At 43.7% G+C, this 27,320-nt stretch overlaps 1 protein-coding gene across 1 annotated transcript; it reads right to left on the reverse strand.

Annotated features, from left to right (window-relative positions):
• Positions 1–639: 639 nt before the first annotated feature.
• On the reverse strand, positions 640–25,104 carry LOC108415227 (adhesion G protein-coupled receptor E1-like). Its single transcript, XM_037543351.1, has 11 exons — positions 25,031–25,104; positions 18,423–18,500; positions 17,930–18,073; positions 17,673–17,801; positions 15,521–15,652; positions 14,877–15,008; positions 9,022–9,138; positions 6,209–6,313; positions 6,041–6,054; positions 5,806–5,946; positions 640–675 (listed from the first exon to the last, which is right to left on the reverse strand). The coding sequence occupies exons 1-11, from the start codon at positions 25,068–25,070 to the stop codon at positions 640–642; spliced, it is 1,068 nt and encodes a 355-aa protein (XP_037399248.1). The 5' UTR covers positions 25,071–25,104.
• Positions 25,105–27,320: the final 2,216 nt, after the last annotated feature.

The following is a 27,320-nucleotide window of genomic DNA, read 5'->3' on the forward strand; positions in this document are numbered from 1 at the left end:
AGATAGGGTGAGAAGTTCGGTCATCCGGGAGGGACTCGGAGTAGAGCCGCTGCTTCTTCACGTCGAGAGGAGCCAGCTGAGGTGGTTCGGGCATCTGGTTAGGATGCCTCCTGGACGCCTCCCTCGGGAGGTGTCACAGGCGAGTCCACCTGGGAGGAGACCCCGGGGAAGACCCAGGACACGCTGGCGTGACTATATCGCCCAGCTGGCCTGGGAGCGCCTCAGAATCCCCCTTGGAGAGCTGGTGGAAGTGGCTGGGGAAAGGGAGGTCTGGGCTTCATTGCTTAGGATGCTGCCCCCGCGACCCGAACCCCGGAGAAGCGGAAGATAATGGATGGATGGATGGATGGATGGATGGATAATCACTGTGCGCACAACTACTAACAACTTCTGTGCTGTTGAAAGGATTTTATGTCTTTTTGAAATGAAACCGACTGCAGCCAAAACGGCTTCTTCAGCATACTGGCCCAGAAATATTACTAAGCTAGATGTTCATCACGACAGTGGACAGCAATAAATAGCAACATGATTGTGATCAAATGAAGAAATCAATTTTAATCATTCAATTAAAATGAAATAAAATAATGTAATAAAAAAAAAAAAAAACTCAACTTACTGTTTCACGCTGCCTGAAGGTGGCTACACTCCTGTAGTGAATTCCATCTCACTGGCACTCTGCAGCAAAAAGCAGATTTTATAGGTGCAGTATAAACTCTCGGAACATGACAGTCAATAAAGCAAGTCTGGTCATTGCCATTGTTTGAGAGATCATTTACATTTATGTCATTTGACTGACGCTCTTATCCAGAGCGACTTAGTTTGATCATTTTACACAGGGAGGCCAAGGCGGTGTTGGGAGTCTTGCCCAAGGACTCTTATTGGTATAGTGTAGGGTGGTTACCCAGGTGGGGATTGAACCCCAGTCTACAGTGTAGAAGGCAGAGGTGTTTTCTAGGCATTTAAAGCTAGTTTGTTCTTCTATAGAGCCATCTATAAGGCATTAAATGAACACTGGAGTTTTTCTATTGCTGCATGTGCAGATTTGGCTAAAGAATATAAAATCATGTCATCTGCACAGAAGTGCACTTGGCAGTCTGAGGTGGTGGCAGCAAGATCATTGACGTATATCATTAATAAAACTGGACGCATGATTGAACCTTGTGGGACTCCTTTAGTTACAGAAATTAAATCAGATTTATGGTTAACCAGTGCATTACGTTCAAGCTAGGCCTTTTTAAGTATCCCAAAAGACAACTATGGTCAACAGTGTCACAGTGCTTCTACCTGTCTAGCGCCATTTAAAAGCAGTGTGGTTGCAGAGGTAATGCTTTGTGTGACTGAAAGTTAAACCGAAATGAGTTTTCACAAAAAAGTGATTAGTGTTGTCTATTCCTAAAGGATTCTAAGATTTAACCCAGACCCGACAGTTCTGAGATTGGTCTGTAGCTATTTAGATGTGCTCCTGTGCCTCTTTTATGCATTGGAATAACATGAGTTTTCCAGATTTTGGGGATTCTAGGAGATAAAATGGAAAGAGTAAAAATGTATGTAATATATTCTAAAATAACCAGGGTGGCTAGATGCAGGAAATTGGGTCCAGACCCTCCTTCCTGTAGTGTTAATAGCAGGGAGAACATTAGACAATACATATGGAGAGAAGGTCTGGAGTGTGAAGAGACTGTGGTCCTCTGTAGCCGTAGAAGTAATGCCTGATTCAAAAGTAGCTGTAAGTCTTTCATTTTTGAATAAATACCTGGCTGAAGAAAAATGTACATGAAAGGTTTGGCAAAGGTCTTTCTGGTATATCAGTTGATTATGAACTAAAATTATGGATGAGATAAAAGAGGAGTTGTTTTTGAGGGAATTTACTTATGTTGCAGTCTATGCAATATTCATTTATTATTGCTCAAACCTTTGGATTAGGGAGTGAGGCAACCTGGATTTATGATATTAGATTTATATTAAGTTCCCAGAACAGAGTAAGAGAGAGAGAGACGCTCGCACCAAGGATGCTTCAATAAAATGGAGTTTATCGGCTAATATTAAACTACCTTGGACTACATTCAACTATAGATGAAAGAAAGAGAATAGAACAAAACACAACAAAAGGATAAAAGTTAAAAGGACAACAGCTCACGTGAAGTGATTCAGTTAAATGCTATGAGGCAGGGTGGTTCTCGGGAAGACGTGGGAAACTTCAACTTGAAGAACTAACCTAAGTATGGATGGGAGTAACTACATATGCCTGAGTTAAATGAACCTATTAAACGCTGTCTTATTAAATAAATTGGCATCAGAGCCCTGATCAGGGATTGGTAAAGGCGTCTCGTGGCCGTCTCAGGGTGGCGTCTCGTGGCCGTCTCAGGGTGGTGTCTCGTGGGCACCTCAGGGTGGCGTCTCATGGCCATCTGAGGGTGGCGTCTCGTGGCCGTCTCAGGGCGGTGTCTCGTGGCCGTCTCAGGGCGGCGTCTCATGGCCGTCTCAGGGTGGCGTCTGGCAGCCTTTCGCTGGTTAATCTGCTCACAGATTAGTGCGTGGCTCTGGGGGTGCTGCTGGGTCTCTGTGGCGTCTGAACGGCTTGTTATTTTCCTGTGTCCAGTTTGATTACAGTCAAGGTTCTGAGGCTGAGACGCAAACTTAACTAACTACCTCTCTTTAGCAGACAAGAAACATCTACCTACCTTCTCTGAGGGTGGTCTAAACTGAAGGTCTGTAGACGGACTGATCTAAGCAGGTATGATCTTGGAGCATCCCAATTCTGGCCTGTCTCTCTGACTAAGACCGGCACAAACTTAGGAGTTCAGCTATCTTCTGCTTGAAAACGCTGGCTCCTGCTCACTCTGTCTCTCTGTTCTGTCTCATCTCTTTCGGTTCTGTGCCCTGTGGTTTTGCTCCAACTGCTGACCCTTCCCCTTGGGGTGGAATCAGAGTGCTGATAGGTTTTCCTGACCTAACACTTCCAACCCTGATTGATTGTGCATGATTTTAGGAACGCCTTCCCCAGAATCACTGCCTTCTTTGTTTGAGTTAGTTTAAACAAAGGAACATTCTTATATCATCAGCTTGGTTCCAACTTTCAGAATCAGTGAATGAACAGAATATTCAGATATGTTTATAAAATAGAGTTTGACCCTCGGTACCTGATACCCAACACATGTTAAAGAACATGGGTAATGCTTTTCCTATACTATAGACTATAGAACTAAAATTGACTACAAAAGGAAGGGATCAAAGGAAATAAAAGACAACCACATTCAAGTTCAAGTTCAAGTTCAAAGTGTTTATTGTCATATGTACAGAGGAAACAGGTTTCCTTATATACAATGAAAAGCTTACTTTTCTCCTCGCTAAGAATGCCAGATATAACATTAAAAATACAAAAGAGTATATATACAACCATATATATTAATCAAGAAATAAATAAATTACAGTGGTATGGATGGATAGTGCTGTGCCTTGCCAGGAACATGATTATCTGCAGCAGAAATGAGTAGTAAAGTGAATCAGGATACATATTGGTCACTCCATATTTCTAGACATAATACAAATCTCTGGACTTCTTGAAATGGTGGAAATTCCATATTGGTGCGGTCTAAATGATGATTTCTGTTAATGCATAGCTGAGTTAAGGTTTGGGAAGATCTGCAGCTGGAACCCAGGCCAGGATTTATGGCTTGGTCTGGTATGCCCAAATGGCCAAAGGGGATTGCAGGTCTCCCACTGTGTCTGTATTTTCAAGATAACATCCTTTTAAGTCATAAAACTTGTAGGCACCGTAATCCTGTTTGGATGACATCTGCTTGACCTTTGAAACAGTCCTGAGCTCAAAGTTCAGGAGTGTGGAGTTCTCCTAAGCAGTGTGATTCTGGCTGACTAGATTGGGTGTGTCCGCTACACTTAGATTCTGAATGTTGCAGGAGCACGTTTATTTCTCAGTTGTCTGAATTTAAACCAGAAGAAGTTTCACTAGTAAAGCAGAGACACTATCTCCTATCTCCTACTCTAGCTTTTTGTGGGGGGCATGTTTGTTCACCGCTACTAGGAATGATATACTGAGATGATCTAGTGTTAAATTGTCATCGGAACTTTGAACGTTAAGTGAATTTCACTCATTCTTAGGTCAGCAGGAAAGCTTACGCGTTGAAATTTCTAATGTTTCTTCTAACCACAATCTGAGAGCCTGTTGATTCTACTGCATCCGATCAGGCAAAGGTCACCGACACCAAGATCAAAAACTCCTAAAGTGCTAATTTTGTTCATTCTGTTGGATAAAACTGAATCAATCAGGGTAGACCTGGTGGGGTCATATAGGTTTGAGTGAGTTGATTCAGTGATGCTGTGTGAGGGTAAGATTGCCACATATTTCTGTTAAATGATCAGATGCATTAGACAACCAGTTGGGATTAAAATCCCCTAGGACCAGCATTTTTGAAGCAGTGCATTGCAATTGAACATCAGTTATTTCTGAAGGAGCGTGTTGCAGTAGAAGATCAGCAGAAGGAAGCCTGTAAATCCTTAATAATACAAAATAGTCACATTTAGGAACTCAAAGCATTTAGCTACTCTGCCTCTGTTAATTCCATATACAGTGATATTATTTATAGCTAAATCTGCATCACAATTAGGGTGACAACCATAATCATTTGGTAATGCTTGCTACTCTCTTAAGAACTGTTGATATGTGAAAATGTATTGTAAAGCGTTACAGTTTTCCTCATGCACTTTTGAGGGAAAGGGAAATATCAGCGATAGATTAAACAGACTAAATGGAACTGCAGCTACACCCAGCTATGGAATAACTTCATATGTGGAGAATTTACATTCAATGCCACCATTACAGCATCACAGTTTGACAGTTGGTCTTGAGGTTCAGGCTTCAGTAGACTGAATCCGATTGGTTGCTATACAGGTTTAGGCTATAGTACACTGGACCTGATTAGTTGGTGTTGGGGTTTAGACTCTGACAGAATCTGATTGGTTGGTGTTGGGATGTAGACTCTGGGAGACTGAATATGACTGGTTGATATTGGAGTGTAGACTCTGATAGACTGAATCTGATTGGTTGGTTTTGGGGTTTAGACTCAGGTAGACTGAATCGGATTGGTTGGTGTTGGGGTTTAGACTCTGGTTGGCTGAATCTGATTGGTTGGTTTTGGGGTTTAGACTCAGGTAGACTGAATCTGATTGGTTGGTGTTGGGGTTTAGAATCTGGCAGGCTGAATCTGATTGGATGGTGTTGGGGTTTAGACTCTAGTAGACTGAATATGACTGGTTGATATTGGAGTGTAGACTCTGGTTGGCTGAATCTGATTGGTTGGCTTTGGGGTTTAGACTCAGGTAGACTGAATCTGATTGGTTGGTTTTGGGGTTTAGGCTCAGGTAGACTGAATCTGATTCGTTGGTGTTGGGGTTTAGGCTCTAGTAGACTGGACCTGATTAGTTGGTGTTGGGGTTTAGGCTCTAGTAGACTGGACCTGATTAGTTGGTGTTGGGGTTTAGACTCTGTGACACTGAATCTGATTGGTTGGTTTTGGGCTTTAGGCTCCGGTAGACTGAATCTGATTGGTTTGCATTTGGGTTTAGGCTTTGTTAGACTGAATCTGATTGGTTGGTGTTGGGGTTAAGACTCTGATATACTGAATCTGATTGGTTGGTGTTGGGGTTTACACTTTGGTAGACTGAGTCTGATTGGTTGGTGTTGGGATTAAGACTCTGATATACTGAATCTGATTGGTTGGTGTTGGGGTTTACACTCTGGTAGACTGAGTCTGATTGGTTGGTGTTGGGATTAAGACTCCGATATACTGAATCTGATTGGTTGGTGTTGGGGTTTACACTCTGGTAGACTGAGTCTGATTGGTTGGTGTTGGGGTTTAGACTCTGGTAGACTTGGCCCATGCTGATGTTCTTGTTTCCAGTTGGATTATTTTCACAGTCATAATCAACCTGAGAAAACAGCACAAAACACATAGTTTACATTTAACATTAAACATTAATAAGAATCTATATTCTATTCAGAAAGCAATGTAAACAAACTCACTCTTTCAGTGCAGCCTGTGGAAAAAGAGAAACATCTGTAAAAATATTATAAAATGAACAAAATCATTACAGCCCCAATGGATGTGTATGCATCTCATGAACAACTGGACCAGCTGTAACATATAACTCTACCTGTGTGTGTGTGTGTGTGTGTGTGTGTGTGTAATACCTTCTATCTTGCTACATCCCAGTTTGTAGAGAACCAGCACCACAATCAGCAGCACCGTCAAGCAGACACACACAGTGATGATGACAGGAGAATTTGAAGGAACACCTTTTAAATAAGAATAAAAGTGCTGTTTGCAAAGCAGCAAAACAATAAATGCAGAAGCAAAACAGCCCCAGACGCCACTACACTACCACCACCATGTTTCACTGTTGGTATAATGCTCTTATGGTGTAATTCAGTGTTAGCTTTATGCCAGTTGTATTGCAACCAAAACGTTCTGTCTTTGACTCATCAGTCCACAGAATATTATCCCAAAAGTCCTGGGGATCATCTGGATGGTTTCTGGCAAAGTGGGACAAGCCTTTGTGCTCTTTTTGGTCAGCAGTGATTTGCCTATGGATGACATTATTGCCCAGTGTATTTCTTATTGTGGAATCATTACGTTGACCTTAACTGAGATAAGTGAGGCCTTCAGTTCTTTAGATGTTCATCTGTATTCTTTTGTGACCTTGTGGATGAAATTTACCACTGTTTTCTTTTCTCCATTTGTGCATAATAGCTCTCAATGTGGTTTGATGGCTTAGCAATGGCTTTGTAAACCTTTCCAGACTGGTAGATTTCAATGACATTGTTTCGCATTTGTATTTGAATCTCTTTAGAATGTGACATCGTGCATTGCTTTTTAAGACCTTCTAACTGCTTCCCATCACCAGACAGGTTCTATTTAAGTCATTTCAAGATTCAACGGGTCTGGAAGTGATCATGTCCGGGTGCGGTTAGTGAAACTGAAACCAAAAAACAATTGAATTTGGTTAAGGAGTTGATTTAGTAGCTAAGGGTGCAGTTACTTTTTCACTTATGGCCAGGCCTGAACAGCATTCTTCTTTCAATACTGGCCCATGATGACCAATCCACTTTGGAAGCTGGCACATTCCCCGAGTTTTTCCAGCAAGATGGTGCACCACCACATTATGGGTGTCAGGTCCGAGCATTTCTAGATGAACAGTTTCCTGGAAAGTGGATTGGTCGTCGTGGGCCAGTTGAATGGCCCCCAAGGTCTCCCGATCTAACCCCCTTAGACTTTTATCTTTGGGGTCATCTGAAGGCAGTTGTCTATGCTGTGAAGATACAAGATGTGCAGCACCTGAAACTACGGATACTGGAAGCCTGTGCTGGTGTTTCTTCTGCGGTGTTAGTCTCAGTGTGTGAAGAGTGGGAGAAGAGGCTGCACTGACAATCCAACACAATGGGCAGCACTTTGAACACATTTTATAAGTGGTCAGAAACTTGTAAATAACTCATGAAAGAATAAAGTTACGTTAAAACCAAGCACACCGTTGTTTTTCTTGTGAAATTCTCAGTAAGTTTGATGGGTCACACGACCCTCTTCCCATTGAAAAAACTAAAGTTGGATCCAAAATGGCCAACTTCAAAACAGCCGCCATGGTCTCCACCCATCTTGAAAAGTTTTCCCCGTCCCATAAACTAATGTGCCACAAACAGGAAGTTAATATCACCAACCATTCCCATTTTATTTGGGTGTATCCATATAAATGGCCCGCCCTGTAGTTTGAGTATCTAAACCATGAGTATCTTTTTTTTTTGTTTACAGTGTCCTCTACTGCATGAGTTCCAGTGTCCTTTGATTTTCTATGTTGTTTTGTTTTCTTTAATTTCACATTGGACTTCTACTCACTGCAAATAAAGCCTGCCTGCACCCACATCCCACCACCTCGCCTCAACTGTCACAACTGCACCGCTGAGACGTTCTTAAGAGCCTTAAAGTGTGCTGTGAAAACACTGCTTAAATGTTTTCATTAACATCTGCTTTTTGGAACAGCAAATACATTTTAATAAATTTTACAACAAATTTTAGAGCAAAACAGTAAAACAAGTAGTTCCAGTTTCTCATCTGCTCAGCTGCCGTGATTTAGCCCCATCCTGGTTGACTGATAATTGGGAAACTATGAAAATAAAATTGTAATCTTTTCTAAAACAGATGCTACTACCTGTCATGCTTCCTGGCTCTCAGTTGGACTCCAGCCACATCTATCATGTGACTCAGCCAATCATCTGTTAACCAGCAGATCCAAGTCACCGGAATACAGTTTACTTTCACCGGTTTACTTGTACATGCCTGTCGTTCATTCTCTCTTTGTGAAGGATTGCTTCTGCCTTGTCAGTGCAGATCACTCCTTTCTCTTGTCTTGCAGTTGTGACCTTGTTTTATTTGTCATTGTCGTTTTTCAGATTTAACCCTTTGTCCTGTTTCTTGGCTCTTTGATTTTAACCCTCGATTGTTTGTCTACTCCGCTTTGCCTTATCCCATGTATCCTGTTTTGCTGCGCTTGTCTAGCGTAAACCCTGTTCCTTTGGTTAATCCTTTCAATAAACCTTATGGTTGTATTTTATATCTGCTTATTTTGTGTATGTTTTTTTTTATTTTCTCATTTAACTATTTAACTTTCTACTTAACTTATATGGGTCATTTCTGACAGTGAAAAAGGAAAATATATTTTCTCTTTCTTCTCTTTGGATATTATGGGCTCCATTTCCCCCCACGACTCGGGAGGATAAGCAGTTTAGAAGGTGTGTGTGTGTGTATGTGTGTTTGGATATTTTTGGAGAGCAAAGAACCAGAAAAAAAAAATATTATATACATGTACACTGCTCAAAAAAATAAAGGGAACACTCAACACATCCTAGATCTGAATGAATGAAATATTCTCATTGAATACTTTGTGCTGACAATATGTATATATAATGTGTGTAGCGGCATTTCAAAGTTTGTGGGGGCAATGTGATGGTCTTACCTGTACAGGTAGCAGATTCTGTGGGCTTTTGGAAATGCTCACACGCGTATGAGCCAACAGTATTTATACATGTTGTATTTTTGGTACACGGGTTGCTTGATATACACTCGTTTATGTCTGAATGGTGAAGGACAGAAGACACAGAAGCAGAGTGACAGATAAGACCGTTTAGACCTTACAGCAGTTTTTTTTTATGTCTATCAGCCACATCAGTCTATATTGGACCCCTCAGAATTAATGCACCTCAGAATAGAGTGTCAGCTTCTGGATTTTGGTGATATAGTAAGTCTTCTGCCTTGCACAGCTGTCTTAATCTGCATTTCCAATGTTTTTGGAATGTGTTGAAGGTGTCAGTTATCTCTATGCTGTTGTCATTTAAAAGAAGGTCAAAGTGAAATTACACATGACTAATTTCTGTTTTTATCTGGATTTTATCACTGTCCCTGCTTGTTAGGGAATTGGGTTTTGTATCACAGACGATATTGGCCACATTTTTTAAAAATACATTCGTAGTAGAAGCCACTGGGCAGTTGCTCAATTATACAAATTACATTTTAAAATGTGTGTTTCTATGATGTGAACCGTAAACTAGGGCTATATAGTTTACAGGACAGGGACTCCAAAGAGACTAGCAGGAGTTTTGTCTGACACTGGAGCAACCCAAGTTCCAAAAGCCAGTTTCAGCAACTGAGGATCAGAACTGAAGGGGTGTGATTGGGAGGAATGGCCTCTCTGATCTGAACCCAAGTGGTGTTCAGTTTTTGGACTTCTGTGCAAACCACAGTTTGTCCATCACGAACACCATGTTTGAACACAAGGATGTCCATAAGTGCACATGGCACCAGGACACCCTAGGCCGCAGTTCAATGATTGACTTTGTAGTCGTGTCATCGGACTTGGCCGCCCATGTGTTTTGGACACTCGGGTAAAGAGAGGAGCTGAGCTGTCAACTGATCACCACCTGGTGGTGAGTTGGTTCAGGTGGTGGGGGAAGATGCCGGTCAGATCAGGCAAGCCCAAACGTATAGTGAGGGTTTGCTGGGAACGTCTAGCAGAAGAACCTGTCAGATTGATCTTCAACTCACACCTCCGTCAGAACTTTGACCAGATATCGGGGGAGGTGGGGGACATTGACTTAGAATGGGCCATGTTCCGCTCCTCCATTGTTGAAGCGGCTGACTGTAGCTGTGGCCGTAAGGTAGTTGGTGCCTGTCGGGGCAGTAATCCTCGAACCCGGTGGTGGACACCCCTGGTGAGAGATGCCGTCAAGCTGAAGAAGGAGTCCTACCGGGCATGGTTGGCCTGTGGGACAGCAGAGGCAGCTGGCAGGCCAAGCGATCTGTGGCTTCAGTCGTCGCCAAGGCAAAAACCCGGGTGTGGGAGGAGTTTGGTAAGGCCTTGGAAAGTGACTTTAAGTTGGCTCCGATAAGATTCTGGCAAACCATCAGGCGACTCAGAAGGGGAAAGCAGTGTGCCACTAGCACTGTATATAGTGGAGATGGTGTGCTGCTGACTTCGACTGAAGACGTCATTGGGCGGTGGAAGGAATACTTTGAGGACCTTCTCAATCCCACCAACACGTTCTCCAGTGAGGAGGCAGAGTCTGGAGACACGGGAATAGGCTTGTCCATTACTGATGCCGAAGTCATTAAGGTAGTTAAAAAGCTCCGTGGTGGCAAGGCTCCAGGGGTGGATGAGATCCGTCCCGAGTTCCTCAAGGCTCTGGATATTGTGGGGCTGTCTTGGCTGACATGCCTTTCCAACATTGTGTGGACATTGGGGGCGGTGCCCCTGGATTGGCAGACTGGGGTGGTGGTGGTGCCTCTTTTTAGAAAGGGGGACCAGAGGGTGTGTTCCAACTACAGGGGAATCACACTCCTCAGCCTGCCTGGTAAGGTCTATGCAGGGGTACTGGAGAAGAGAGTCCAGCTTATAGTCGAACCTCAGATTCAGGAGGAGCAGTGCGGGTTCCGCCCTGGTCATGGAACACTGGACCAACTCTTCACCCTCTCCAGGATTCTGGAGGGTTCATGGGAGTTTGCCCAACCAGCCCACATGTGCTTTGTGGATCTGGAGAAGGCATTCGACTGTGTTCCCCGGGGTATTCTGTGGGAGGTGCTTCGGGAGTACGGGGTACATGGCTCTTTGCTACGAGCCATTCAGGCCCTGTACAAACAAAGCTGGAGTTTGGTTCACATAGCCGGCAGTAAGTCAGACTTTTTCCCAGTGAGAGTTGGACTCCGTCAGGGCTGCCCTTTGTCACCGATTCTATTCATAATTTTTATGGATAGAATTTTTAGGCGCAGTCAGGGGATGGAGGTTTGGTGACCTCAAGGTCACATCGCCGCTGTTTGCAGATGATGTGGTCCTATTGGGGACATCAGGCCGCGAACTTCAGCTTTCGCTGGATCGGTTTGCAGCCGAGTGTGAAGCGGCCGGGATGAGAATCAGTACCTCTAAATCCGAGACCATGGTTCTCAGGTGGGAAAGGGTGGAGAGCCCTCTCTGGGTCGGGGATAGACTCTTGCCTCAAGTGGAGAAGTTTAAGTATCTCAGGGTCTTGTTCACGAGTGATGGTAAAAGGGAGCGGGGTGACAGGCAGATTGGTGCTGGGTCAGCAGTGATGCGGGCTCTTTACCGGTCTGTTCTGCCTCTAAATCTGATCACCACTTTTGAAATATGAGAAATTCTGGATATTATTATTAACTTTGATAGAACTTTACTTTCTACATTGTACAGCACTCTCAGTCATTGTTGAATATTTTACAGCTCTGTTCATAATCCTAGACACGTAATATTTCTTCGTTTTTTACAATTTTGTACTGATTAGTTGAAATGAAATTGAAATGGAAAGTTGAAGAGAAGCAGCATCATAATACAATCATTTCAGTAATTTTTCTGCAACTTCGTTTTATTTTAGTTGAAAACAGGGATGCCAAACTTTTGAACTCATGATTCCAAAATTTTAAATGCCAGTATGAATAGAAATTAGACAAATCAATGGAAAAAAGATAAAAAGATTTGTATCTTGTAGCACTGTGTATTGAGTAGTTCCTTATTTCTGTGAGTAAATGTTTGTAATATGTGATGGTATAATGTGAATTTGTAACTGCAGTCAATACACTGTAAAAGTACATGGATGAGAGTAGCTGAAAGAATGTCTAATTTAAGCTGATTTTAAAATCTCGACTGACATTCCTACACTGATCAAGAAGTACCACAATTTCTTAAACTTTTTTCTATCTGAAGAACAAATTCTACAGATTTGCAGTATAGTTTAGAAAAACTTTAGACAGAATAATTTCTATAAGTTCTCAAAAGAAAACAGAAGTCAGGAACTGCCCTTGGGCTTTTATTAAGAGAGTGTTCTGAATCAAGTAGAATTTTTTTGGTGATGAGGATATACAGATATTTCTCCACATCCTGTGTTGCCAAAGGGGGGTGATAGGGACACAGTAATTGCAGTGTCTCCTACAGCAGACTAGGGACTCACAGCATGACATTGGACTCCAAAGAGCACCTGCAAATGAGTGCTGGACTCCACAGCACTGTCCAATGCTCTGGATATCACCAGTGAGAGAGAGCAGGGCTCCAAAGCTCTGCCGAGTAATACGAAAAACACTTATCCATCATTGTCTGCCCTCAAGGCTCTAATCAGTGCTATAGAGAGCATTGGTTTATTATTGCCTGCCCTCAAGGCTCTACTCAGTGCTACAGAGAGCACTGGTCTATTAGTGCCTGCCCTCAAGGCTCTAGTCAGTGATACAGAGAGCACTGGTCTATTAATGCCTGCCCTCAAGGCTCTAGTCAGTGATACAGAGAGCACTGGTCTATTAATACTTGCCCTCAAGGCTCTACTCAGTGCTACAGAGAGCACTGGTCTATTAATGTCTGCCCTCAAGGCTCTACTCAGTGCTACATAGAGCACTGGTCTATTACTGCCTGCCCTCAAGGCTCTACTCAGTGCTACATAGAGCACTGGTCTATTAATGCCTGCCCTCAAGGCTCTACTCAGTGCTACATAGAGCACTGGTCTATTAATGCCTGCCCTCAAGGCTCTACTCAGTGCTACAGAGAGCACTGGTCTATTAATGCCTGCCCTCAAGGCTCTACTCAGTGCTACAGAGAGCACTGGGCTATTAATGTCTGCCCTCAAGACTCTACTCAGTGCTACAGAGAGCACTGGTCTTTTATTGCCTGCCTCAAGGCTCTACTCAGTGCTACAGAGAGCACTGGTCTATTAATGCCTGCCCTCAAGGCCCTAGTCAGTGATACAGAGAGCACTGGTCTATTAAGGTTTGCCCTCAAGGCTCTAGTCAGTGATACAGAGAGCACTGGTCTATTAAGGTCTGTCCTCAAGGCTCTAGTCAGTGATACAGAGAGCACTGGTCTATTAAGGTCTGTCCTCAAGGCTCTAGTCAGTGATACAGAGAGCACTGGTCTATTAAGGTCTGTCCTCAAGGCTCTAGTCAGTGATACAGAGAGCACTGGTCTATTAAGGTCTGCCCTCAAGGCTCTAGTCAGTAATACAGAGAGCACTGGTCTATTAATGTCTGCCCTCAAGGCTCTAGTCAGTGATACAGAGAGCACTGCTCTATTAATGTCTGTCCTCAAGGCTCTAGTCAGTGATACAGAGAGCACTGGTCTATTAAGGTCTGTCCTCAAGGCTCTACTCAGTGCTACATAGAGCACTGGTCTATTAATGCCTGCCTCAATGCTCTACTCAGTGCTACATAGAGCACTGGTCTATTAATGCCTGCCTCAAGGCTCTAGTCAGTGATACAGAGAGCACTGGTCTATTAAGGTCTGCCCTCAAGGCTCTAGTCAGTGATACAGAGAGCACTGCTCTATTAATGTCTGCCCTCAAGGCTCTAGTCAGTGATACAGAGAGCACTGCTCTATTAATGTCTGTCCTCAAGGCTCTAGTCAGTGATACAGAGAGCACTGCTCTATTAATGTCTGTCCTCAAGGCTCTAGTCAGTGATACAGAGGGCACTGCTCTATTAAGGTCTGCCCTCAAGGCTCTAGTCAGTGATACAGAGAGCACTGGTCTATTAAGGTCTGTCCTCAAGGCTCTACTCAGTGCTACAGAGAGCACTGGTCTATTAATGCCTGCCCTCAAGGCTCTACTCAGTGCTACAGAGAGCACTGGTCTATTAATGCCTGCCCTCAAGGCTCTACTCAGTGCTACAGAGAGCACTGGTCTATTAATGCCTGCCCTCAAGGCTCTACTCAGTGCTACAGAGAGCACTGGTCTATTAATGCCTGCCTCAAGGCTCTAGTCAGTGATACAGAGAGCACTGCTCTATTAATGTCTGTCCTCAAGGCTCTAGTCAGTGATACAGAGAGCACTGGTCTATTAAGGTCTGCCCTCAAGGCTCTAGTCAGTGATACAGAGAGCACTGTTCTATTAAGGTCTGCCCTCAAGGCTCTAGTCAGTGATACAGAGAGCACTGGTCTATCAATCACTGCCCTCAAAGCTCAGCTAACCCAGTTGGATGGTATGCTGGGGGAGACTCAGCTTGGAGTCTCCTGGGCTTCACTAACTTTACTCCTCTCACACACACCTGCGGCTCATTTCAAACACATCAGGATTCTCATGTACCCCTTTGTTTTTCAGTTCTTGCTGTGTCTTTTTTTTTTTTTTTCTATGTGCTTTTGCTTTCAACTGCTTGTGTGTTGACCCCTGCCTGTTAGATGGACAGAGTATTGGACTGCCCCAGTTAAACACCTTTGCAAAGCTTCGCAAGGCTTCAGCGCCTACAGTGCAATGTGGAATCAACTTCCACAAATGGTTGAATAGTGCATTATATAAGCCTGTGTTTCTGATGAGTAAATGCCATGTGTTGTCTTACCTGTGCATTTGGCCTGGTTGTTTCCATAGTTACGGTATCCAGGGTTGCACGTGCAGTTGTAGCTGCCAGGTAAGTTGATGCACTTTCCATGTTCTCCACACTTGTGTTCCTCACTTTCACATTCGTCGATGTCTGAGAGAGGCAGACACTCTGTCTGTTATCTGGTTCTTTGTTTTGGTTCTAATATATCTATGATTATTTGTGCTTACATCACATCACATCACATCACATCACATCAAGGAATTACAGTTACAAGAGCTGTGAATCTTTGAGCTGACACCAAAACAATTCATTTTTGTGATTAATTAAAAATGCTTTGATTGATGAAGCAGTGATTCAACTTAGTGAGTCAGTATAGTACCTTTAGTAAATACTACTATGAATTCAAAGTGTGTAATAAAACGTTTGGCCACGTGAGGCTGAAGCTTAATCAGGAACCGTTTAAAGTTAAACATGCTGTGTCAGCTGGCCCCAGGACAGCTGGGGTCTGGCAGCTCCTCTACACTAAACATGATCAGTGATCAGGCCCCTGTGGGTTTAGTAGTGCTGCTGTCCATAGAGAGTTGCAGATGAGTGTGTGTTGAAGTGATGAGGTTAGCCAAGCAATGTCAGTGTCCATCATCTACAATCCTATTGGCCCTCACCTTCACATGGGGTACTGCTGTTGCCCTGGTTACGGAACCCCACGGGGCAAGTGCAGGTGAAGCTGCCATGTGTGTTACTGCATAAGCCATGGGAACCACACACAGCGGGATCATTAGCACACTCATCAATGTCTGCAGTGGAGACACACACACACACACACACACAGATTTGAATCAGTTGGTGAGTCAGACGACATGTCAGTTTTATAAAAGGTGCAGAGAAATATACTTTACACAAGTACATGCTGTAAAAATTCACTGTACATTCTGACTGTAGTGCAGTTCTAACCCTCAGGACTGAGCTGGGACCTTTGCTAAGTGTTGTGAGTGTAACTGTAATTGTATTTATTGATGTAGCCACAACAATAATAAACAACTAAAAATTCCCATATAAGAAACAATATTCAAATAACATAACAATAATCATAACAACCAAAACATTTCACTATCTCAACAGACAAAAAATAACAATAAACATTCCAATATTCCAGTACCTTCAGCAAAATTCTCATATTACCATACCCAAAATAAAAATTCTGTGTTTTGTTAAGGTTGTGATAATATTGGAATTATCAACATATGGTAAAATTACAATATTACATTAAGCAAAACAATCCAATATTTCTAAAGCTATAACAAAAACATTTTAAAAAGTCCCATAACCATAACATAAGGTGGTTGGTTAGTGTAGTGGTTAACACCTCTGCCTTCTACACTGTAGACTGGGGTTCAATCCCCCACCTGGGTAACCACCCTACACTATACCAATAAGAGTCCTTGGGCAAGACTCCTAACACCGCCTTGGCCTACCTGTGTAAAATGATCAAACTGTAAGTCGCTCTGGATAAGAGCGTCAGCCAAATGCCATAAATGTAAAATGTAAATAACTATACAGATATTCAAATATACCAAAAGCCACAAACTATAAACATTCCAGTATTCAAATAGCGATAAAAAATATTATTCTCAAAAATATAATAAAAATATTTCCATAATCATGACAGTGCAAATGTTTTAATGTTCCAATCACCATAATAAAACTACTCCAATATCCCAATAGCCACATTTCCAACTGATACAATAACAATGAAGATTCCACTTTTCCAATAGTTATAATTACAAGAAATCCTCTAATATACCAATAAGTATAACTGCTAAATATTACAGTAACCATAATATTGGGCTGGAGGTTAGGGAACCAGCCCTGTGACCGGTAGGTCGCCGTTTCGATTCAAATCTCCCACTTTGTTCTGTATGACTCTCTTGGGGGTGCGGAGTCTTAGAGTATTAAAGCCCTGGGTCCAAAACTGGTCTTCAGACTTGAATATGAAGATTAAGTCACCCTTATTAGTCCCACAGTGGGGAAATTTCTCCACCACATTTAACCCAACTCTCACATACACACTAGACCCACACTAGGGGGCAGTGAGCACACGTGCCTGGAGAAGCGGGCAGCCCTATCCACAGTGCTTAGGGAGCAGTTGGGGGTTAGGTGTCTTGCTCAAGGGTACCTCAATCATGTGCTGTGAGCTCAGGCGATCAAACCAGTGACCTTTCGGTCACAAGGCTGGTTCCCTAACCTCCAGCCCACGACTGCCCCATTAGCAGAGGATGTACCAAGTGCTCTTTTAATAAATCATATTTTCTGCAAACCCCAGTCTCCTGAATCTTTTCCATAGCAAGATCAAACATCTACCTTAGCAGCCACCTTGAAACCTGAATAATGCCTGTACTTTAGTCCATGTTTATACATAACAGTGCCACAAAGTGTCAGAAGCCACATTTGACTTTGAAACAAATGGAAGAAGTCAGGAGAACAAACTAGAACCTGCCAATGCAGAACGTAAATCAAATATCAATGTCACGCCCCCCTCTGACCTGGTCATTACTTCTGCTAATGGGCCCGCCCAGGACTCCAATTCCCAGAACTCCTTGCTGCAGGACATGACCACTGACTCTAAACTCTCACAGCTCCTCTTCCCCAGACTGATTTGCACTCATCAACACTTTAGTATGTAAGCCCGGGCTTTAGGTCAGGTCTTTGTGACGTATCGTCGCCCATATGCGTACTGAGCGTTCTTCCCGTGTCTGATCGCTTTTTTTCATACACACAATGACCAAAGAAACAATAAAACCATGGACAAGATCTCACCTTTACAGGTGGAGGTCTCTGTGGACTTCCAGAAGCCAGGTTTACACTCACACGTGTACGAGCCAATAGAGTTCCTACACGTCGAGTTCTTGGGACACATCTTCTCTTTATCTGTGCACTCATTTATGTCTGAGGAGAGGAGGACAGGAGAGAGAAGGGTTAACATGTTTACAGATTATTTATAAGAGTATCTTGTGTGTTTACAGTCCAGTGTGCTCTAAGAGTGATAAGAGTGTTCGTAGGTGTCTCACTCTCACCTTTACACTGGCCAGTGGCGGCAGTAAAGTTGAGCTTTGTGGGCTGAAATCCTGGCTGACAGCTGCAGTAATAGCTGCCGTCTGTGTTGTGACAGACTGAATTATGACCACAGATACTGGGATCATCCTCACACTCATCCTCATCTGAAAGAGATGGAGATAGATAGATAGATAGATAGATAGATAGATAGATAGATAGATAGATAGATAGATAGATAGATAGATAGATAGATAGATAGATAGATCATTTGTGGAAATCAAGAGCACACCCAATGTTTTTCCCTTTCTGCTGCAGAAACTGTCTCTACTTTTCTGGGAAGGCATTACGCGACATGTTGAACATTGCTGTGAGGATTTTATTGAACAGTGAGGTCAGGTACTGATTTGGATGGTCAGTTCTGGACCAATGCTGGGCGGCTTTATACCCGTATACTTTGGGCATGATGACAATAGGCTCATGTGCAGCCATTCACCAAATATTCAGATATGTTACCTATACACTGCTTTCCCACGTTGTGGAACCCAGTACCACAAAACATGGCCTTTCCAATGAGCACAACCTGGAGGAGACCTAAAAAAGAAGAAGAAAGAAATTATCACTGGGTATCAAAGGGCCATCCATATACTGACCCGTCCATCTGCTAAAACGTGATACTGATACTCCATCATACTTCTCTTCTTCTCTTTTGCAGTGTAATTAGCATTTTATATATATAATATAATATCCATATAACTGCTGTGTTCCTGTTTTCATGAGGCTTGGTTTAGTTCATTCTGTTTAGTGTGAGTTACTGAAGGTATTCAGAACCGGACAGTTACTACAGTCATTTTCTACAATATCAAAACAAAACAAAACAAAAACAAACAAAACAGTAAAATCCATAAAAACCAAACTAAAAAGCACTTTTCCTTTCTGTAAGTGCGTTAGGGTTGGAGGTCATGCTTGGTAGCTGAGCTGCCCCACACTGTGATGGACGTGGTGATGACAGACTCTATGATGGCTGTGTAGAACCACACCATCAGCTCCTGGGGCAGGTCGAACTTCCTCAGCTGACGCAGAAAGTTCATCCTCTGCTGGTCTCTCTTGATGATGGAGTTGATGTTGCTGTCCGACTTCAGGTCCCTGGTGATTGTTGTGCCCAGGAACTTGCAGGACTCCACTGCCACCACAGTTCTGTCCAGGATGGTGAGCGTTGGCAGGGCTGGAGGGCTCCTCCTGAAGTCCACCGTCATCTCCACTGTTTTTGCTGTGTTCAGCACCAGGTTATTGTGGCTGCTCCGAAGGACCACCTGATCAACCATCCGTCTGTAAGCAGACTTGTCACCATCTCAGATGAGACCAATGACTGTCATCTGCATACTTCAATATTTTGACTGAGGGGTCCGTGGAGGTCCATTCATTCATGTACAGAGAGAAGAGCAATGGTGAGAGGACACAACCCAGTGGAGCGCCTGTACTGATGGTCTGGGTGTTTGAGGTGAACTTTCCCAACCTCACCTGCTGCTCTCTGCCAGTGAGGAAGTTAATGATCCACTGGCAGGTGGGGCTTGGCACGCTGAGTTGGAGTAGTTTGCTGTGTAGCTGTCCTGGGGTGACTGTGTTAAAGGCTGAGTTGAAGTCCAAGAATAAAATTCTTGCATATGTTCCTGGGTGTTCAAGCTGTTGAAGAATAAACTGGAGTCCCATGTTCACTGTGTCGTCCACTGACCTGTTTGCCTGGTTTGCAAATTGCTGGGGGTCTAGCAGATGATCTGTGATGTTCTTCAGATGGGAGAGCACCAGTCTCTCAAAGGATTTCATGACTACAGAGGTCAATGCAACGGGTCTATAGTCATTCAATCCTGTGATGGTTGCTTTCTTGGGAACTGGTACTATGGTGGAACGTTTAAAGCAGGAAGGTACAACACACAGCTCCAGTGATTTATTAAAGAGTGCTGTAAAGACTGGTGCAAGCTGGTCAGTGCAGACCCTCAGACAGGAGGGTGAAACTTCATCTGGTCCTGGTGCTTTCCTCACTTTTTGTCTCCTGAAGAGTCGTTGCACATCCTTTTCGCAGATCTTCAGGGCAGGCTGAATGTTTGGCTGAATGACAGGAGGGTGTGAATCTGTGCTGGACGGGTGTGTGGAGCTGGGCTTTTCAAACCTGCAATAAAAGGTATTAAGCTCATCAGCCAGCTGACAGTCACCCATTGTCTGGGGGGTGTCCTTTTGTAGCTGGTGATGTTCTGCAGGCACTTCCAGATGGTTGATGGCTCATTTGTGGACATCATGCTACTCAGCTCTGATTGCTTTGTTAAGTGTGTTCCTAGCCTGAATGTACAGAGCCTGATCTCCACTCCTGTACGCTGCTTCTTTAGACCAGCGCATTAAACCAGGGCTTGTCATTGTTATATTTTATGCAGGTCCTGGTGGGAACACAGGTATCTTCACAAAAACTGATGTAGGATGTCACAGTGTCTGTATATTCATCCAGACTTCCTGTAGCTCCTCAAACACACTCCAATCTGTTAGCTCCATGCAGTCCTGAAGCCTTTCTTTAGCCTCGTTGGTCCACCTCTTCACAGAGCCGGCTACAGGTTTGGCACACTTGAGCCTCTGCCTATAGGTTGGAAGGAGGTGGATTAGCGAGTGACCGGAGAGGCCCAGAGCAGCCCCCTTTAACACAGTGTAGCAGTGGTCTAAAGTGTTACACTCCCTGGTGGGGCAGGTAACATGCTGTCTGTATTTAGGCAGTTCGCTGGTAAGTTGGGCTCTGATGAAGTCCCCTAAAATGATAAAACCAGAATCTGTGTTTGAGCTCCGCGCTGGTGACCTGGTCCACGAGAGCGCACAGCACCTCGTGCACGCCTGGGGTGGAATGTAGACTCCAGTGAGTACGATAGACGTGAACTCCCCAGGGGCGTAAAATGGTTTACAGTTTAGAAAAACTGTTTCCAGGTTAGAGCTGCATGTTTTCGTTAACTCTGTGACATCCGTACACCAGCCTTGGTTGATGTAGAAGCAGATTCCGCCGCCTTTCTTCTTGCCCGAGAGCTCCGTGGAGCTGGAGCGCGCTGTCCAGGGTCGACTCAGTGAGCCAGGACTCACTGAAGCGCAGCACAGCAGGGAGAGAAAAGTCCTTGTTGGTCCTGTTTAGAATGGAAAGCTCGTCCAGTTTATTGCTTAATGTGAATGCTGAATACGCATAGTTATGTAAATTGTAAATCCCTCCTTTGCTCCCAGTTACCAAATCGCACCAAATTAAACTCATAATGTGACTTAACAATCATAAATCAAACTTGAGAGGTTTCGGCTCACCCTTTGCAGCTATAACAGCTTCACCTCTTCTGGGAAGGTTTTCCACAAGGGTTAGGAGTGTGTTTATGGAAATTTTTGACCGAGAGGTCTGTTTTGGATGCTGGAGATCTTTGTGCACTCAGGCGGACTGCATTAAAAACAGGCTTGATTCTGTACTGGAAATCATTGCATGGGCTAAGAAACACTTCCAGAGATCATTGTCTGTGAACACAGTTTGCCATGCAATCCACAAATGCAAGTTCAAGCTATGACAAGTACCATGCAAAGAAGAAGCCCCATGTTAACACAATTCAGAAATGCCAAAAGCTCATTTAAAATGAACTGAAGCAAAATGGAAAACTGTTCTGTGGTCACAATTTGAAATTCTTTTTGGAAATCATGGATGCCGTGTCCTGCAGACTCAAGAGTAGACGGACCATCCAGCTTGTTATCAGTGCAAAGTTCACAAACCTGCATCTCTGGTGGTCTGGGGTTGCATTAGTGCCTTTGGCAGCTTACACATCTGGATAAGCTCCATCAATGCTGAAAAGTATATAGAGGTTTTAGAACAACATCTGCTGCCATCCAGACAACGTCTCTTTCAGGGAAGGCTTTGCATATTTCAACAAGACAATAAACCACAAACTGCATCCATCATAACAGCACGGCTTCACTGAAGAAGAGTCCAGGTGCTGGACTGACCGCCTGCAGTCCAGACATTTCACCAACAGAAACATTTGGCACATCATGAAACAAAAAAATCCAGCAAAGAAGACCCAAAGACACAACACTGAGACTCTAGACTCCTACAACCACAATTCCAGTGAAGTTGGGACGTTGTGTAAAACATAAATAAAAACAGAATACGATGATTTGCAAATCCTTTTCAACCAATATTCAACTGAATCCACTACAAAGACGAGATATTTAATGTTCAAACGGATAAACTTTATTGTTTTTTGCAAATATTCACTCATTTTGAATTTGATGCCTGCAACACGTTCCAGAGAAGTTGGGACAGGGGCGTGTTTCCCACTGTGTTACATCACCTTTCCTTTAACACTCAATAAGCGTTTGGGAACTGAGGACACTGATTGTTGAAGCTTTGTAGGGGGAATTCTTTCCCATTCCTGCTTGATGTCCAGCTTCAGCTGCTCAGCAGTCCGGGGTCTCCGCAGTCGTATTTTGTGCTTCATAATGCGCCACACATTTTCAATGGGAGACGGTCTGGACTGCAGGCAGGCCAGTCTAGTACCCGCACTCTTTTACTACGAAGCCACGCTGTTGTAACACGTGCAGAATGTGGCTTGGCGTTGTCTTGCTGAAATAAGCAGGACGTCCCTGAAAAAGACGCTGCTTGGATGGCAGCAGATGTTGCTCCAAAACCTGTATGTACCTTTCAGCATTAATGGGGCCTTCACAGATGTGCAAGTTACCCCTACCATGGGCACTAACACCCCCCCCCACCATCAGAGATGCTGGCTTTTGAACTTTGCGCTGAAAACAATCCAGACAGTCCTTTTCCTCTTTGGCCTGGAGGACACGACATCCATGATTTCCAGAAACAGTGTGAAATGTGGATGCGTCAGACCACAGGACACTTTTCCACTCTGCGTCAGTCCATCTCAGAAAAGCCGGCGGCGTTTCTGGGTGGTGTTGATATCTGGCTTCGCTTTGCATGGTGGAGTTTTAACTTGCACTTGTAGATGGAGCGACAAAATGTGTTCACTGACAGTGGTTTTCTGAAGTGTTCCTGAGCCCATGTGATAGGCTGTCACAAGAGGGGGGCAGGCTATCTCACACCTCCATCCCTCCCCCACCCACCACCTCTACAGTGCGTCTCACTGCTGACCAGGTGAGAAGACAACTGAACAGACTCCACGCAAACAAGGCTGCAGGCCCTGATGGGGTTCCACGCAGGGTGCTTAAATCCTGTGCCGCCCAACTTTGTGGAGTACTTCAACGTGTCTTCAACTTGAGCCTGAGTCTCCAGAGGGTCCCCATGATGTGGAAGACATTGCATTGTTCCGGTTCCAAAGACGCCACGACCCAGTGATGCCAAGGACTACAGGCCAGTGGCACTGATGTCTCATGTCATGAAGACCATGGAGAGGCTCCTCTTGGATCAGCTCCAACCCATAGGCCAGCCTTTTCTAGATCCCCTCCAGTTTGCCTATCAGCCCCGCCTGGGAGTTGAAGACGCCATCATCTACTTCAGCTACTGCACAGGGACTTGCCACCTTCAGAGTTTTCTGATGACTTTGCAATAGTTGGATGTATCAGCAAGGGAGTGGAGGAAGAGTACAGGGCGACCTGAGGAGGGACAAGGCGTCGGTGACCCCTGTGTCCATCAGCGGGGTCAGTGTGGACACTGTGGATGATTACAAATATCTGGGTGTGTATATTGACAATAAACTGGACTGGGCTAAGAACACTGACGCCCTCTACAGGAAGGGCCAAGGTCGTCTCTATTTTCTGAGGCGCCTGAGGTCCTTCAACATCTGCCGGACTATGCTCAGGATCTTCTATGAGTCTGTGGTGGCGAGTGCTGTCCTCTATGCTGTTGCATGCTGGGGAAGCAGGCTGAGGGTGGCAGATGCCAACAGACTGAACAAACTGATCCGCAAGCCCAGTGATGTTGTGGGTGTGGAGCTGGACTCGCTGAAGGCCGTGTCGGAGAGGAGGACGCTGTCTAAACTGCAGGCCATTATGAAGAATTCTTACTCTTCATTCTTACCTGTGGCCATCAAACTCTATAACTCCTCCCTCAGTGTGTGATTCACAAAACTCAATATCAAACTGTTCATGTGTGCAATAATAACAATTGTGTGTGCAAAAACTCAGAAGGACACTAACTAATTTAAATAATTGTAACTGCTTTATACCTGATGTTTCATATTACTATCACAATCACCGCCACCGTACTATATTCATAAGTACTTAAATCCTGTGTACATACTGTAAATTCTCTATATTGTCTTAAATTATTAGTAAAGTGTTTATTTTTACATAAATTGCTGCAACTGTAACAACTGCAATTTCCCCCTGGGATCAATAAAGGAATCTGAATCTGAATATTGCATCTGTCAGTAACATGGAAACAAAATCAAGTAGGCATTCAAGCCTTTAGTCTGATCGCACTAACACTGTATGGTGGAGAACCACACCCTAATCTCAGGGTTAAAGAGGAGCTTTGTCGGTGAGACTTTTGTCTGATGCAATCAGGCTTTTATTCTTACAGAAAAGATTTACTACATATTCCTCTGCCTTTATGAATCTCACATTTCTGCCTCCTGCCTCCAGTATTTTATACTGAATACTTTTTCAGTATTTATTGCATTGTTACTCTCTCTTAGAAGTCACCTTTAAACATCTTCCTGGTAAGATTTTACATGAACTACGCAACATAACGTTGCCATACCCATGTCAAGAATATATCGTGGCAGCTTATGGCACATGCAAAATCTTTAGACAACTGTACTCTAGTAAGCCACTGGGACATCGAGCGTTACTATATTTCCAATTCCTTGGAGTTTGCAGTAGATTATGACACTTCCTCCTGAACAGCCAATCACAACCAACCAGACTACTGGACCTGGCAAACAAGCTGAAGGTTCAACTTTCTGATCTCTTTCTAATAAAATTCTCCAATTTTTTCTCATTTCTGCAGGTCTACATCACAATAATATAAGATTCCAACTTCTAATAAAAACTACTAATATAAGAACCTACTTCTGATAAAATCTGAATCTTATATTATGTACAAGAACCAGTAAATCAATGCTAAAAGTGCTGTTACAGTAAAGTGAGGTAGAATAGCTCACCTGAGATCAAGTAGAGGGTGAAGATGAAGAGGGTCTTCATCTTGATCTGAAGGTCAGTCTCTGTGATGTGCACATAAACTTTAATTCAGGAAATGCTCTTGTCTTCCTGGCACTGCCTTTGTGGTCATTTCCTGTTTCTGTGGAAGGTCTGAGATATTTTTAACTTCATAGCTCCTCCCATCAGCATCAGAGACCAAATGCGCCTGCACGAAGGAAGAGGTGAATGACGTCAGTGTGATAAACATCAGTGTACACAGTGCATTAAAGACCCTTCAAGCAGTTCAGACCACCAAGACGTGTGAAAACTTCCCATTTCCAACACATACCAGTATCACATATGCAGTGGCAAAATATCGTCACAAGACAGGCGGTGATCGTTTTCTGCAGTAGATCTCTAGTAGGTTTGTGACAGTAAAGTTTGTTGAAGGTTACCTCTCAGTGTATCTGTAGTGATACACCACCACCCTCCCTCCTTCAACATCTCCCCGTCTCTGTGTCTCTTGCCTCTCGCCTCTGAGTTTGTTTTTAGCTGTGCTGGCCTACAGACTGGGACATTTTAAACTTCCTCTTTGGTGGCAGTATCTGTATTATTTGGTTTCTGCTTACACTTTGTAAAACTTAGTTAGGAAATAGAAAAAAAAGACTTCATTTGTCTCATTAGTCTGAAGTCACCTGACCTATGGTCCACATTCAGAAATATACTGTACCATCACCAGAAGGAGAAACACGGGGGACACACCACGATTCTTCTACAAGAAGTGCTCTTTATTCAACACACTAGCACAAAGGCATATACGGTACCCTGAAACTGTGGGGCAGGTCACCACTAGCCAGTGGATACACCCTGATGGTGACCTTTTGTTGGAGGCCACAAGCCTCTGTGATGTCATGAGCCTTTTTTTGTGGCCATCTGTACAGCCATGCCTCCAGAATGTCTAGGAGCTAGAGCTTCCCCTCCTTAAAAGGTCAGCTGGTGCCCAGCGACCTATTAGCTTGTGCCATGTCCTTGGGTATGTGCAGCACTGAGCAGGAAATCCACACAGACTGCAGAATCACATGCGTTTAATAAGAAGAAACCACACAGCAGAGAGTTCAGAAAGACAGGTAACATGAACAGGTAGGGAAAATGCAGTTCAGTGGGCATGCATACCTACTAAGGGGCCTTCAATAGATGAATATGTGGTACTTACCAATAATTTTGAATTTGATGCCAACAACATGTTTCAACAAAGTTGGGATGGGGGCCGGTTTCAACACATCTTCTTTTAACAATACTGTAAGCAGTTGGGAACTGAGGAGACGCTGCTGCAAAGTAAAATGTTTTCCTGTTCTTTTTGATACAAGGTTTCAGCTGCTCAACAGTTCAGGGTCTCATTTGTTGTATTTCATTCAATAATGTGCCAAATGTTATCAGTGGTGACCGGTCTGGACTGCAGGCAGGTCAGTTTAGCGCCCAGACTCTTTTAATACGGAGCAGTGTTGCTGTAATACATGCAGAATGCGGTTTTACATTGTCTTGCTGAAATAATCAAGGCCTTCCCTGAAAAAGACGTCGTCTGGATGGCAGCAGATGTTGCCAAAGCATGTTTATATCATTCAGCTTTAATGGGGCCTTCACAGATGAGCACATCACCCATGCCATGTGCACTAATGCCCCCTAAACCATCATGAATACTGACTATTGAACTGTGCACTGATAACAAGCTGAGGGGTCTTTAGCCCGGAGGACACAGTGTCCATGATTTCCAAAAAAGAATTTCAGATGTTGATTCGTCGGACCGCCAGACACTTTTCCACTTCCCCTCAGTCCATTTTAAATGAGCTCAGGCCCAGAGAAGGTGGCAGCGTTTCTGGATTCTGTTTATATTTGGGTTCTTCTTTGTGTTTTAGAGTTTAACAGCGTTTGTGGATGCAGTGATGAACTGTGTTCACAGTCAGTGGTTTTCAGAAGTGTTTCTGAGCCCATGCAGTGATTTCCACTACAGAGTCATGTCTGTTTTTAATGCAGTGCTGCCTGAGGGCCCAAAGATCACGGCCAGCAGATACTGGTGTTCAGCCTCGTCCCTTGTGATTTCCCCAGGTTCTCTGATTCTTTTAATCTTATACACCATAGACGATGAAAAGCTGAAGTTCTTTGCTATTTTATGTTGAGAAATGTTATTCTTGAAATGTTGCACTATTTGCTCATACAGCCTTTAACAGAGTGGTGTTTAGAATTTAGAATGGGCAAGTACTTTTCAATAAGCAATACAATTTCTCAGTTTCAACATTTGATTTGTTGTCTTTGTAT

The sequence above is a fragment of the Pygocentrus nattereri genome, chromosome 12 (genome assembly GCF_015220715.1).
Source record: "Pygocentrus nattereri isolate fPygNat1 chromosome 12, fPygNat1.pri, whole genome shotgun sequence".
NCBI classification, from domain to species: domain Eukaryota; kingdom Metazoa; phylum Chordata; class Actinopteri; order Characiformes; family Serrasalmidae; genus Pygocentrus; species Pygocentrus nattereri.